Source organism: Pecten maximus, chromosome 5, assembly GCF_902652985.1.
Source record: "Pecten maximus chromosome 5, xPecMax1.1, whole genome shotgun sequence".
Classification (NCBI taxonomy): Eukaryota; Metazoa; Mollusca; class Bivalvia; order Pectinida; family Pectinidae; genus Pecten; species Pecten maximus.
The window spans coordinates 6001547-6014805 of NC_047019.1; the positions used below are offsets into that span (position 1 = coordinate 6001547).

General features: G+C 33.7%; 1 protein-coding gene across 1 annotated transcript in view; it reads right to left on the reverse strand.

The window, feature by feature from the left end:
* The window catches only part of LOC117326964 (cleavage stimulation factor subunit 3-like), a 56969-nt gene extending 45775 nt beyond the window's left edge, over positions 1-11194 (reverse strand). The window contains exons 1-4 of the mRNA XM_033883767.1: positions 10942-11194; positions 8811-8912; positions 8408-8503; positions 554-560 (exon numbers count right to left, since the gene is read on the reverse strand). Of these exons, the coding sequence (XP_033739658.1) occupies positions 554-560; positions 8408-8503; positions 8811-8912; positions 10942-10989 (253 nt within the window). The 5' untranslated portion in view covers positions 10990-11194. The remainder of the gene's footprint in view (positions 1-553; positions 561-8407; positions 8504-8810; positions 8913-10941) is intronic.
* Positions 11195-13259: the final 2065 nt, after the last annotated feature.

The following is a 13259-nucleotide window of genomic DNA, read 5'->3' on the forward strand; positions in this document are numbered from 1 at the left end:
CAATTTTGGAAGTACAATCAGTACAAGTTAACTCTAGTTATTGTGTAGAAAATAATTTTTTTACAGATGAACAATCGATTACTCTCAACAGCTCCAACAACTATACAATTTGTAATAAAAAAAAGCTGGGGAAGTGCCAATATGTATGTACATACCAAGTATATAAAGTTGGCTTACGTGTAACATTGCAGTGTGAACTAATAATAAAAGTATGTAGCTCAAGATGTGTGTATATATATATATATATATACTAATAAAAAACAGTGACCTTGACCTTTGACATCTAAGGCTGAAAAGTTATCCCAAGTATGCATTTTTTTCCCCAAGAAACCACTGAACAAAGTATGAGTGTACTCAGCTAAACAGAACTCAAAATATTGTGCACCGAGTGTTTTTTTCTATTATACAGAGATGAAAATGGACTAAGGGCAAAAAGGCTGAAAATTAGATTACTCAATCTTTTCAATGGGAAAAATTACAAGTCTACATTACACTGATATTCTCAAAAAGGCTGAACATTTTCATCTCTGATTATAGTAGTAATGACCTTGACCTTTGATCTCCAGGTGTGTAAAGCTAACCATTTGTGGAAGCACTGGATAAAGTATGGGTGAAATCAGCCCAACAGAATTAAAAGTATTGTGTTTAGACTGATTTTCTGTTTATATCAACAATGACCTTGACCTTTGACCTCAGGACCTAAAAACTACCTCAAGGCAGAACTGGATAAAGTCTGAGTGCAATGGGCCCAAAACTTGAGATATTGTGTATTAACAAATTAACTACAGACAGACTGACAAACTGATTACAATAGCTACCGCATCTCAAGATAACTGAATTTAAAATAACTCATCAAAACTGATTAAAAACTGTAATTGATGTAGTTAGTGCATTACAATTACAATTAAATGGCAAATCTGTTAAAATTGTGACTATATGTGTATTTAAATTTGTTTGATATCTACCCTAATTTAGAACAGGTTTATTTTTAAACATTAAGAGATCTTCACCGTTGTATGATGAACATGTTGGTTCTATGCAAGTTTGTATGTTTCTCCTTTTTTCCTCTGATAATTAATCTGTTCTTTTCACATGTGATATTCACAAGAATATGAACTTCTTTTTCTGATCAGAAGCAAATTTAAACACGCAAAAGAGATACAAAGATGAACTTAAAACCAGAGAAACTGCAGCAATAAACGTCATCTGTAAAAATTCAACAATGGCCCCAATAAGCTATTGCTGTTTTGCTTTCAGTCTCAAAACTGAAAGGGCACAACTAGGGATTGGACAAAAAACAAGAGGCCCATGGGCCTTAACGGTCACCTGATTTTTGAAATATTTCAGTAAATTTGATTGACACTTATTGGCCTGACCCATCAGTCTAAGGGATCAGTCAGGGCCAACATGTGCATACCATTAAGCAGTCATCCCATGCTGATAATGTTAACAAATTTAGAATGAATTTCAAAACAAATAAAACAAATGATAGTCAAAAATGTGATTTCCCTATAACTATAGTAAAGTTTATCCCCTCCCATGGGGCAAACGTGAGACCCCAAGGCTAGGAAATTGACAATTATGGTAAAGCACCTTAAGACCCTTCCATCTGTGAAGAGTATTTAATTCTACCTTATTCGGGTTGTAAGAAGATTTTTAAAATTTCAGTTAATTTGACCCTTTTTGGCCCCGCCCATCAGCCTCTGGGGGTCAGTCAGGGCCAACATGTACATACTATCAAACTGTCATCCCAAGCTGATAATGTTAACCAAGTTAGTATGAATTCCAATAAAAAATCAACAAATAATAGTCAAAAATGTGATTTCCCTATATAAACTATAGTAAAGTTTACCCCTTCCCCAGGGGCAAACGTAAGACCCTAGGGTCATGAAATTCACAATTTTGGTAAAGCACCTTAAGACCCTTCCATCTATAAAGAGTATTTGATTCTACCATATCTGAGAGTAGAGAAGAAGATTTTTGAAATTTCAGTCAATTTGACCCTTTTTGGCCTCGCCCCTCAGGACCCTGGGGGATGGGGACAAAAAAAAATAATTCACAATTTCAGTTAACTTTAGCCATAGAAGCTCCCTGCCAAATTTCATTGAATTTGGTTCAGTGGTTTTGGAGAAGAAGTTGAAAATGTAAATTGTTTACGGACGCACGACGACGGACAAAAGGTGATTAGAATAGGTCACTTGAGACTTTGTCTCAGGTGACCTAAAAAGTAATGTTAATAAGTCAATGACCAATTTTTTCCAGCTTTCAGCAACTGAACTGGCCATCAATCAACTCGTTTTGTTGTTGTTGTTGTTTTTTAAGAGACTTAGAAGAACCTACACATCAAGTTTGAAAGATATCTTTCCAGTACTTTTTGAGAAATAGCAATAATAATATTCTACTGTCAAAATCCAAGATGGCCAATAGGCAACCATTTTCTTGATCAGTCTCAAAATTGAACACGCACAACCAGCTACAAAGGCATAGAGGAAACCTACAATGAATATTGAAAAATATTCTTCCAGAAATTGTCATAACATATACTTAGAATGTTGAGGGAAAAAGACCACTGACCATGGATGAAAGGAAATTTGAATACAGGCCACCATCTGATATGTATGACAGGACAGATTTATCGTTATACTTACAACCCTGTTAAAATATGTAAATTAATGTTATGTGTAAATATCATTCTTGATTAAGTTACTGGAGAAATGATTGTGCATGTGTTCACAAGGATGCAACGAGATTATTAGTCCATCACATACTGAAGTTGTGAAAATATCATCCTGAATGGACAAGACACCGGGTTACACATATGGTAAATATGGATAAGTTACTTGATGTCAAAAATATTAGTCCAAGTCTATATGTGAAAAATGGATAAAAGGCCCATGAGGCATGTATTTCTCACCTATTTTTTCTGTTTTATTTGAACCTGATCTATTATTAAAATTGTATCCATATCAATATTTCAAATTACATGAGGATCCAAAGAATCGCAAGAGATCCCAGAATCTGCCAAAATCAAAGATGGCCACCTGTCCGCTAACTTGTTTCCAAATTAAACTCGGAATTAATGGGCACAACTAGGGAAACCTACACATCGAATTTGAGAAATATCATTCCAGTACTTCTGAAGAAACTGATGAACTTTGAAAATCAAAGATGGCCACTTTTTGGCCATTTTGTTTTCCATTCAAGTCTCCAAATTCAATATGCACAACGTTAACTAGCTATAGGGACCTAGGGGATCCTACCAATAAAATATGCAAAATGGTCCGTTAAGTACTTTCTATAAACCAGCGATAATTCAACTTCACCCTGTCAAAATTCAAAATGGACACTTGTTGGCCATTTTGTTTTCAAATTAGCTGTCTCAAAATTTGAAATGCACAACTAGCTATATAGGGAACACGAGGAACCTACATACGAAAAGTGAGAAAGATCCCTCGGCACTTTTTGAGAAATAGTGGTAACAAGGATTGTTTACAGATGGAACACAAACTGTGTAATGTAAGGACGGACAAAGCGTGAATTTGAATCATCTGATGATGATGGGTTAAAATTGTCACTAATTTGATGACAACATTTTGGTTAGATTTTAATCAGGTGAAATGGATCGATAGTCAATAACATTTTGTCTCTGCCAAAAAGGAACAGTACAGAACTACATTATGTATTCCAAATCAACCCAAAATACAAGAGATCCAATGGGCCTGTATCACTCACCTGGTATGATAATTTTTTTACTTTCAGTTAATCAAAAGATTTGTTTGTTGTTTTAGCCAATTTGACATGTGACCTTGAATATGGGTGAAGGTAATTTCTTTATACAAACGATGTCCTGCGTCTTTCCAGAAACTCAGTTTTCAGCCAAAGATAGTGATTCTAAGCCTTTCGATTAAAACAAAATTTGACCTCCGTGACCTTGAATGTGTTTTTGCTAACTCTGTCATGCATCATCTCAGAAACTTGCCAAATACCTTAATTCAGAATTATTCATAATCAGAAGTTGTTTGAATGATTTAAAGTGCCATGCATGCTATCTTGGTTCTAGGTCTTTCATTTATTTAGAACAATTAATTGTTTTAATGTTTGAATGTTGAACATTGGTCAATATAATTTCTTTTTAAATACTTTGTTGTGCTTCATGCCAGAACTTACCAGCCAAACAACTTGATTATGGGACTTTTGGCTTTTGAGAAGTTGAGAAAAGTTGACCGTGGACAAACACTGCACTATGATATACTAGCTAACTTGATCCTTTGAGCTCAAAATCCCTGGTTGACTAAGAAGAGTATATATGAAGCTGCATAAGATTTAATGTTATTGTTTTAATTTATCATAACATTTAAAGAAAAAGTCTTCAAAGACTGATTTACGTAATACAAATTTAAAAGTAGATACCTCTCAAATAGTGTGGTGCAATGGTGAATTTTCTATTTTACTGACATTAACCTCAACTTTTGACCGATCATGCCTATATTCAAACTTGTCCTAATTTTAATATTATATCTGTAAAATTTATCAAAATCTGTTTGTAAGCACCAGAGTTTCATAGTAAAAATATCTGGTAAGTTTCAATGATCTTCAGATCAACATATAAATTTGTTCATACAGTACTAATGTACCAGCAACTCTCCATTTTACAGTGTATACATATAGTTGTTATAGTGATGACAAGGAGCATGACTGACCTTGACCTCCCACAATATTAAAACTCAAGCATGGCATGTTAATGCAAACAAACTATGAAGTTTCACCAAAATCTATCGAAAAATACCATAATCTTTTTGACTGATGATATACAAAAATGTGGTAAAATTCTTTCAGGTGCTCGGGTGGAAGCACACTTGCCTTTCACCTAGACGGCCGGGGTTTGATTCCCCGATCGGACGTGAAAAGGTACAGGGTCACCTTCTCGACCAAGTCGGTCTTCCCCGGGTTGTCCACAGTAAGGCCCCTTGTGTGCTTCCATCTGGGCCATCAAGTGATAAATATGAGTTTGTGCAACTTGATTTGCAATTGTTGTAAAATAAAGTTTTCATTTATAACAAAATTCTTTTTTTAATATGAAGATCGACATTATTTATGATATATACTATAAAGTTTCATCAAAATCTATGGTGACCTTAAGCTTGAAAGTAGGTAATGTCATTTATTTGAATAAACTTTGTAGCTCTTATCTCGGATCATCATAGCATGCTACTGGCTCAATGACAGACAGCTGGACCTCTTGATTATTGAGAAGCTGTTTAAAGATTTAACACATTTGACCAATGACCTTGAAAGTAGGTCACGCAAGGTCATTCATTTTAACGTATATCACAGTTCCAATATCATGACACTAGACCACTCAATTATGGAAGCACGGGAGCATGTTGAATTGCCTTAACCCTGGGATGAATCATGCCATATCTGGTAGAAATACTGAATTCTTTAGCGCAGGGATAACTTAGACTAAATAAGTGAATTTTTCTTCACCTACTCTGGACTATTATCTGTAACCTTGAAAAAGAGAAGTTGACGATGAACAAACAGATGACGGATGCTGCGTCAAATCATGAGCTCACATTGCCAGGTGTACTAAATATTTGCCTTACATGTTTTTTGTTTTGTTTTTGTTTTGTGTCATTATTTTTGGTATTCAAAAATGTTTTGATAAATGCAAAAATGTGTAGAAAATTACAAACTCATTTATGATCTTTGTTTTGTTATTTCTGCAAAAAATTGTATTTTTAATGTAGTAAACTGCATACTTCCTGTCTTGTTGATTTTAAATCTTATTTTCCTACTTTTGTAACTCGAAGGATATTCAAGCTGTCTTTTACAAACCATTGGCTGCTTTTGCTTCACATGTACTCGTTTCTTGAAGTTAGTAAGAGATTTTTTCCCCTAAGTTGAGTGTAAGTATAGTAAAAGCTCAGTTGTCAGTGATTTATGAAGGGCAAGTCAGAAATTTGTCAGTTTTAGAAGTGTTATGAACTTATGAGTTTATGAACTGATATGTTTCAAGTGAGATAATTGTCAAGAAATATATGTCGGTCAAAAATCAACTGGTTGTAACTATAACTATTAGAAACATATGTCACAATTTACCAAAATATTGATATACTGTATATATAAAACAGTATATATTTGTCTGGTATAAAACACATGCAACAACAACTCAAGTCAAAAATAAATAACATTTATATAAGATAATATGATTTATTACTGCTTTTGACAAGTAGCCATTCACAGCATATACCTACATAGTCCATCAAAATTCAAATTTCTCCTACACTTACTAGACACCCTTACTTACCAACTTGTCAAGTTAAATTATTCTGCTTGATAAAGCTTTAGAACATCTTGAGATATCATTCAAGAATTTTACATGAAATATCTCAAAGTAGAAATAGTTTTTGGCTAGAATCACACAAACAGTATTTGAAAAAATCACAAATAAAATTTGAGAACAGACTTCGAAAAATTCTTGAATAACCCTCGTCATAAATTTTCAAACATATGAAAATATTTAAACATGAGATGATCATTACAACCATAAAAGTTAATATTGAAATGCCACAGTAATAACATTAAGACTTACAAGCTGAAACAAAGACGGTTAGTGTTGTACTCAAGCCCACTCACACTCAGCTCACTATCAAAGTATACAGGGACGGAAGGCGATTTTGTATCGACATAAGTTTGGTAATACGAGTTTGTGTGTATGTATAAATGGAAAAATATCATTTTGTGATCAAGAACATAAGTTTAATTCAAAATTGTATGTGGTAAAGAAAATGTAAAATATCCCCACCCCATTAGTGTCAATGACAAATTTAAATATTTTTTTTCATAAATAGAGGTGAACTTGTCCTCGAAATTGAGTCAATGTGATAATGAAACAGGAAAACGTTCAACAAATTTCTGTAAACAGACGATGACCTTGCCCTTGACTCCATGATATTTCTATAAATAATAGCCAGGTGAACTTGCCCTTGATTCCATATTTCTATAAATAGGTGATCTTGTCCTATAATTTCTTGTGATACATTACAATTTTCAAAGATGAAAAAAAAAAGTTATTTAAATCAAAATACTGTTATTTTTCAAACAAATAAAAATAGTAATCTTAGTTTTAAAACCGCAAACTAAAAGCTTTAAAACTGGATAAAATTCCATTAAGAGATGAAGTTGCTAGACAACCCCGAATACAAGACATGATAGGGTGTGCCGAAATAAAATGATGGCGAAAACATAACTATGGAGCCTACCAAAATTTCACTTTATCTAAAAATTAAGTTTACAACTTTTAACAAATGGATAATTTTATATATTTTGTGTATCCATTTACAGTCACAAGATCTATTATCATTTTTTTAACTTAAATTATCAGGTTTAAAATAATATCTTGTAAATTACGAGTGGTATATCAAATCAATGATTACACTGATCCTAATACTGTTCTATGAATATTACAGAATCATGAAAACTCCTTTTTCTTTAATCAAGACTTCAGAGAGAGCAAAAGACCAACGGCAAACTTAAAACTGTCTTCAATACGATCAAAACTGAACTGGACAGAAACAACACTTAAACTGTTGTTTACTGTTAGACTACGATCAGCCTCATCCGGATTACCCAGAAATTGTCAATTTTTTGATGACAACAAACTGGTGTTATATTATTGGATGAAGAAATTGTGTTTGAATCTGATTTTATTCCATGTATTGCTTGAATGGAAGAAATAGCTCTTAGTTTCCCAGATGAATGAATTAGCAATGATTGACTCCGAAACCGGAAGAAGATACACAATAAATTTCTGGTGTCTATGGTTATCTTGACGCGGAACATGTTAGTTTTTGGTATCGACCACACACGCACTCAGACTCTCGCTCGTAAAATAACAACAAAACGCAGAGGAAAAACAGAACGAGATAAACAAGACTGACAACTCCGCTGGGTTTCTCAAATTTTATGTCATTAGGACGACAGAAATAACATCACAGCTACATGATGCTACATCTTTCTGAATGGTTCGATGTTAATTACAACTCGTTATTACTGTGGCAGACTTACTGTGACGACTTTCTTTTGTCATCATACATACACAACATTTCATCATAATACATTTCTATAACACCATACCTATGAAATAGGTATTTACTTAATCAAAACCTCTGAAATAGGTATTTACTTAATCAAAAATTGTATTTATAAAAACATATTTCAGCAGTCTATTCCGGTTAAGAGCAAGCAAAAAGGTTACTTCATATTTATGTTGACAGGAATTTTTAAACATTTTCTTGAACATATTTTTTAATTGTGTTATGCCTGTATTTTCAACAGTTATTTTTTAATGATTTACTAACGAGAATAAACTGCTATTATGTGACTACAAGTAAATTGATATAACCTCCTGTTCTATGTAAATCCTCCAGTATTTCCCAGCATTGGCAAATTGTGCTACCAGTCGTTCATATACCTGTCGGGCTACCTCTATGGTCTTCATCTGCAACAAAAACAACTTTGATTTCATTTTCCATTTCATACCTCAAAACTATCATTTCAAAAATTAACAATATATATTAAAATGCATACTGTAGATGTGCATTTCATTATGAAATTTACAACAAATTAGTATTTAAGTACTATATTGATAGTATACTACATGAATATATAACCATATGATAAACAAAATATTTGTCATCGTTTTCATCTTGAAAGTTTTTTTCAAAGAGTACAACATTCTGATTTGAGGCTACGTCAACTACATTTGAGACATTTTTTAAGCTGAATTACACTTAAACGATAGCTACCTGAGCATCTCGGATCAGAACACTCCATGCTTCTGTGTCGTAGGGATGGGCCTCAATCCGTTTTTCTGCTTTCTTCAATTTGTCCGGGATGTATCCATGTTGCTAAAATTTCATACAAGACAGAGAAAATGAATAATTTACATTAAATTGTCAGCAATAGAAACAAAATCAAAATATACATACATCAATATAGATTTTTAAATATGAACATTGAATATCCACTTTTTTTATTACTAAGGTACATTGCATGTTTTCAATCTGACACTGAAAACACTTGATGCATTAAACAATTTACCTTGGATGTATTTTCTCCCATTTTTCAATATGTAAAGTATTTTAAAATTGGCAGCATAACTGTACTTGTAGATTCAAGATCAACAAGATTGCAAAATATGACTATAAAATGTTAAATTGTTGCCACAAATGTATACAAAATTATAAAAAAAAAAGTCACTCTTAAAATAGCACACTCTGAAAACATTTTTACTGATGAATTTAAGAGAATCAGGGGAGGTAACTCAAAACAATTTGTTTGTCCTTTTTTTGCTCATTAATATAGCTAGTACCGTATTTCATTGCAACGAAGATTTTTTTCCTGTAACTACACTGTATAGGAAGCGTAAAAGTTATCCATTACTTGCACTTTGCTAATAATTGGTGTACACAATATGTTGAGCTATCTTAATTAGACAAGGCTCTCCTGTTACTTTTCTAGCTTATTTTTTTTTAGTATATACTTATATTACATATGCCACTTTTCAGGATTGCAGACTCTTCAATTATGATTAATTCATCAAAATAAATTCAAATACAACAGGAAATCCTAAATGATTTTGAGAAAACATCCATGATTAAGGAGCCATTGCTTCATTTGTGATCCACTTTTTTCTCTCTCTCTCTCTCCTTTAGTTTGTGGTTTAATCAGTAATTCATTCCACTGAACAAGTTACTGTACTTCTTCAGATTTTGCCAAACATGTTAATATTACAAATACTTTGCAGCATTATTCTGATTTGTGATTGGAGAGAGAAAGTATTTTCAATAGAATGTTGATGTTGATGACAAAATAACAAAGCAATCTAAGAGTCGCCATTTTTTATGGCAATAACATAGCCTGGTTGAGAAGTTTGGAAGCAAACAACAAGATTACTATTTGACAAACTATATTCAAATCAAAATTCATAGATTTCTTTTAGATTCTTTAACTGTCAGTTAAAAAATCTAGCACGCTTTGACAGTTAAATTTGACAGAATTCAAACACTTTTCAGGAATTCTCAGAAAAATTCAAAATTGCATGTTCCATCGATCTGAAATCAAAACATTTTGAGGGTCTATATGGACAAAACATATCAAATATTAGTACATATGTATACACTCACAAAAAGCACAGGTGCAGTGTAACAGAAAAAGCATAGTTTTCACTTCAATTTCCTTAAAACCGTCAGGTAATATCCCGTTATTTGGCCCCAATTATAAGTGAATCGAATTGTTGATGGGCTGCAAACAATACAATATTGTTAATCCCCATCCCGACTAGGAAGTACACCCAAATCCCTCAATTTAGGCACATGCCATCCATTTTGCCTACAATGCAATTCTTCTCCTACAAGCTAAATGAAGCTGAAGTCAGATTCTGACATTAATTTATCCATGTTGGGTCATGATCAGAAAACTACAACCTATAGGATTACGTGTGGTCTTTTGTCAACTTGAATTGGAACTTTGATGTGTTTTTTTTCTGGACTGTGCATAAGACAACATATTTTCAAATCGATTTAATTTAAGACCTGCAGATCTTTTCCCTGTAGGCCAGTAATTATTAAATTTCATAATTATACCAAAGTTCGTGTACTCTTTGATTTGTTACTTCTTTTGAACATGGGAGTACACCTGTTGTTTTGCATTTAGGCCTAGTGAGGGGATATTTCCAGCATGGGCCCTATTTGTTATTGGGGGAAGTGGCTATTGAAAAATCTTGAAATATCATGTCCCGGTGCACCGAGTAGGCCCATTCGACTTTCTCAAACACAAACATAAATTGATAATATACAGACATACAGAAACAAAACGAATGCATTGATTAAATACAGAACAGGTCCGCAATAACGGCAAGTTCACGAATTATCTTACCTCGGGGGGCAAGACCCCGGTAGTTTGAGTCGATCCTTGTTGTGCCATTTTAACGCGTTATAATAAAGACAAAAGTGAATATTGAATATACAAGTAAAATTATCCTTCAGTATTATTAGTTTTATTGTAAGATGAAAGTCGCGCCATGGTGACAATAAATGATGAGCAGCAAACGGCGTCTTCGTGGCTACATCTCACAGAGCACGCTTCCAACACGCAAACATGGCTTCGTCTTGGTGTTTCATGCGTAGTTTTGATTGGTCGATATCTGCCGACAACTAAAGGGAGCTAACTACAACAGCTTTTCTAGGTTCCATACCACTAAAATATTGGTAAGATCCCACAGAAATCACAGGTACTTGTGGACATGATTATGATATTTCTTATTCAAAAGTTTCATTATAGACGAGTAAATTAATGTATTACAATTAGTGCGGTGGCCGAGTGGTTAAGGTGTACCGACACTTTAACACTAGCCCTCCACCTCTGGGTTGCATGTTCGAAACCTACTTGGGGCAGTTGCCAGGTACTGACCGTAGGCCGGTGGTTTTTCTCCGGGTACTCCGGCTTTCTTCCACCTCCAAAACCTGGCACGTCCTTAAATGACCCTGGCTGTTAATAGGACGTTAAACAAAAACAAACAAACAAACCAAACTTTAACTAGTCATTTTACATTTTATTGTGAAATGTTGTTCATAAGTTTTTCATGAATGTAATGTGTGTTTACATCTGTGTCAGACACCCGGAACAATAACAATATGATTTGTATGGTATACATCCAGTACTGTTATTTCGTGCAGAATATGGTTCCATCGTTATGTATGGTACAAATCTAGCACTGTCAGGTTAGAGAATATGGTTTTATCGTTCTGTACGTAACTGATAGTAGGTTTTTGTGTTCTTGCATTGAATCTTGTTGAAAATATAATATATCCAGTCTTATCATGCCACATGTGTCGTGAGATCATGACTGCCCTCGGTGTCCCTACAGCGTAAGTTTATACAGTAAATTCTTTTTATATGCTATTCATGAATTTCATTGAAGTAAGTCTGTATAATTAAGTAACTACAGTTTGGTGTTAACTTATTGTCAGGTCATTCGACAGTATTTCATGCATTTGGGCAGTATCAACTGTATCAACCAATAATTCGGTTAAAGAAAGAATAATGCAGAGACCTGTTGCATTTTAAAATAATTCTAATAATTGTATGTCGATATTTTCATGATGATCTTCATATGCAGTTATATCGACAACAATAGTCCATGTTGATTGGTTACAATTAGTAAGTTACATATTACACGCTAGTTTTTTTTTTTTTTTTTTTTTGTAAATTAGATACTAAATAACATAATGTATTACATTATGTACATCATTATAAAGAAGTTTGAATAAGATGATATGCTATAGAAATGATACACTAGTTAGGGTATCTAAATGTAGGTTCATAGAACAGATTTGTATTGTATTAATGTACATGTAGGGTCTATCACATTATTATGTACTATATTGTTAAGAACTGTTTTGTTTTGTATCATTACAGTTCTTACAGTGTTACGGTTGATGCGTTTGAAATAAACATTAATGGTACCCGATATCTGTCTACCTAAGTAATTCTTCACGCCTAAGAGATGAGGGACAGAACATCTGTGATGTAGTCAGGGATTTTTATATCAACTTTTTGAGGTAGTCAAGGATAACTACCACAACTTTGTGAGGTAGTCAGGGATTTTTATATCAATTTTAGGATTGGGTTCATAATTTGAGTCTCTAGGATACGTCTGAATCTAGAGTTAAGAGGATATAATGTAGTATTATGATCTGACTGGGCAAAACCTTTACAAGAACTTAAAGGCCAGTGACCAGCCTAACTGCACCGCAGAGTCCGTTATCTTGATTTCTATTGATTATTGCATCTGGTCATAGCTTTCATAACATCTTTTAAAGTTAAGGTCTTTTAAAGACGGCCTCCTCTGTTTGCGAGAATGTGTCTGTGTCCTTTGTGATAGCGCAAAAATGCTGTTGATTTTATAGAGTTACCTCATTGAAACATACAATGTACTACCGATTACATCCAGCAGGACACCCGACTTAATCGCATTATAATGACAACGGGTGAACCAGTCGTCCCATTCCCAGAATGCTGAGCGTTAAGCAGGAGTAGCAACTACCATTTTATCGGCTCTGATATGTTTCGCCCAGGATACAGAACCCAAAGCCTTCCACACAGTGATGACTTTTACAGCTATGCTTTGTTTGTATGTGTTTGACGTCCTATTAACAGCCAGGGTCATTTAAGGACATGCCATGTTTTGGAGG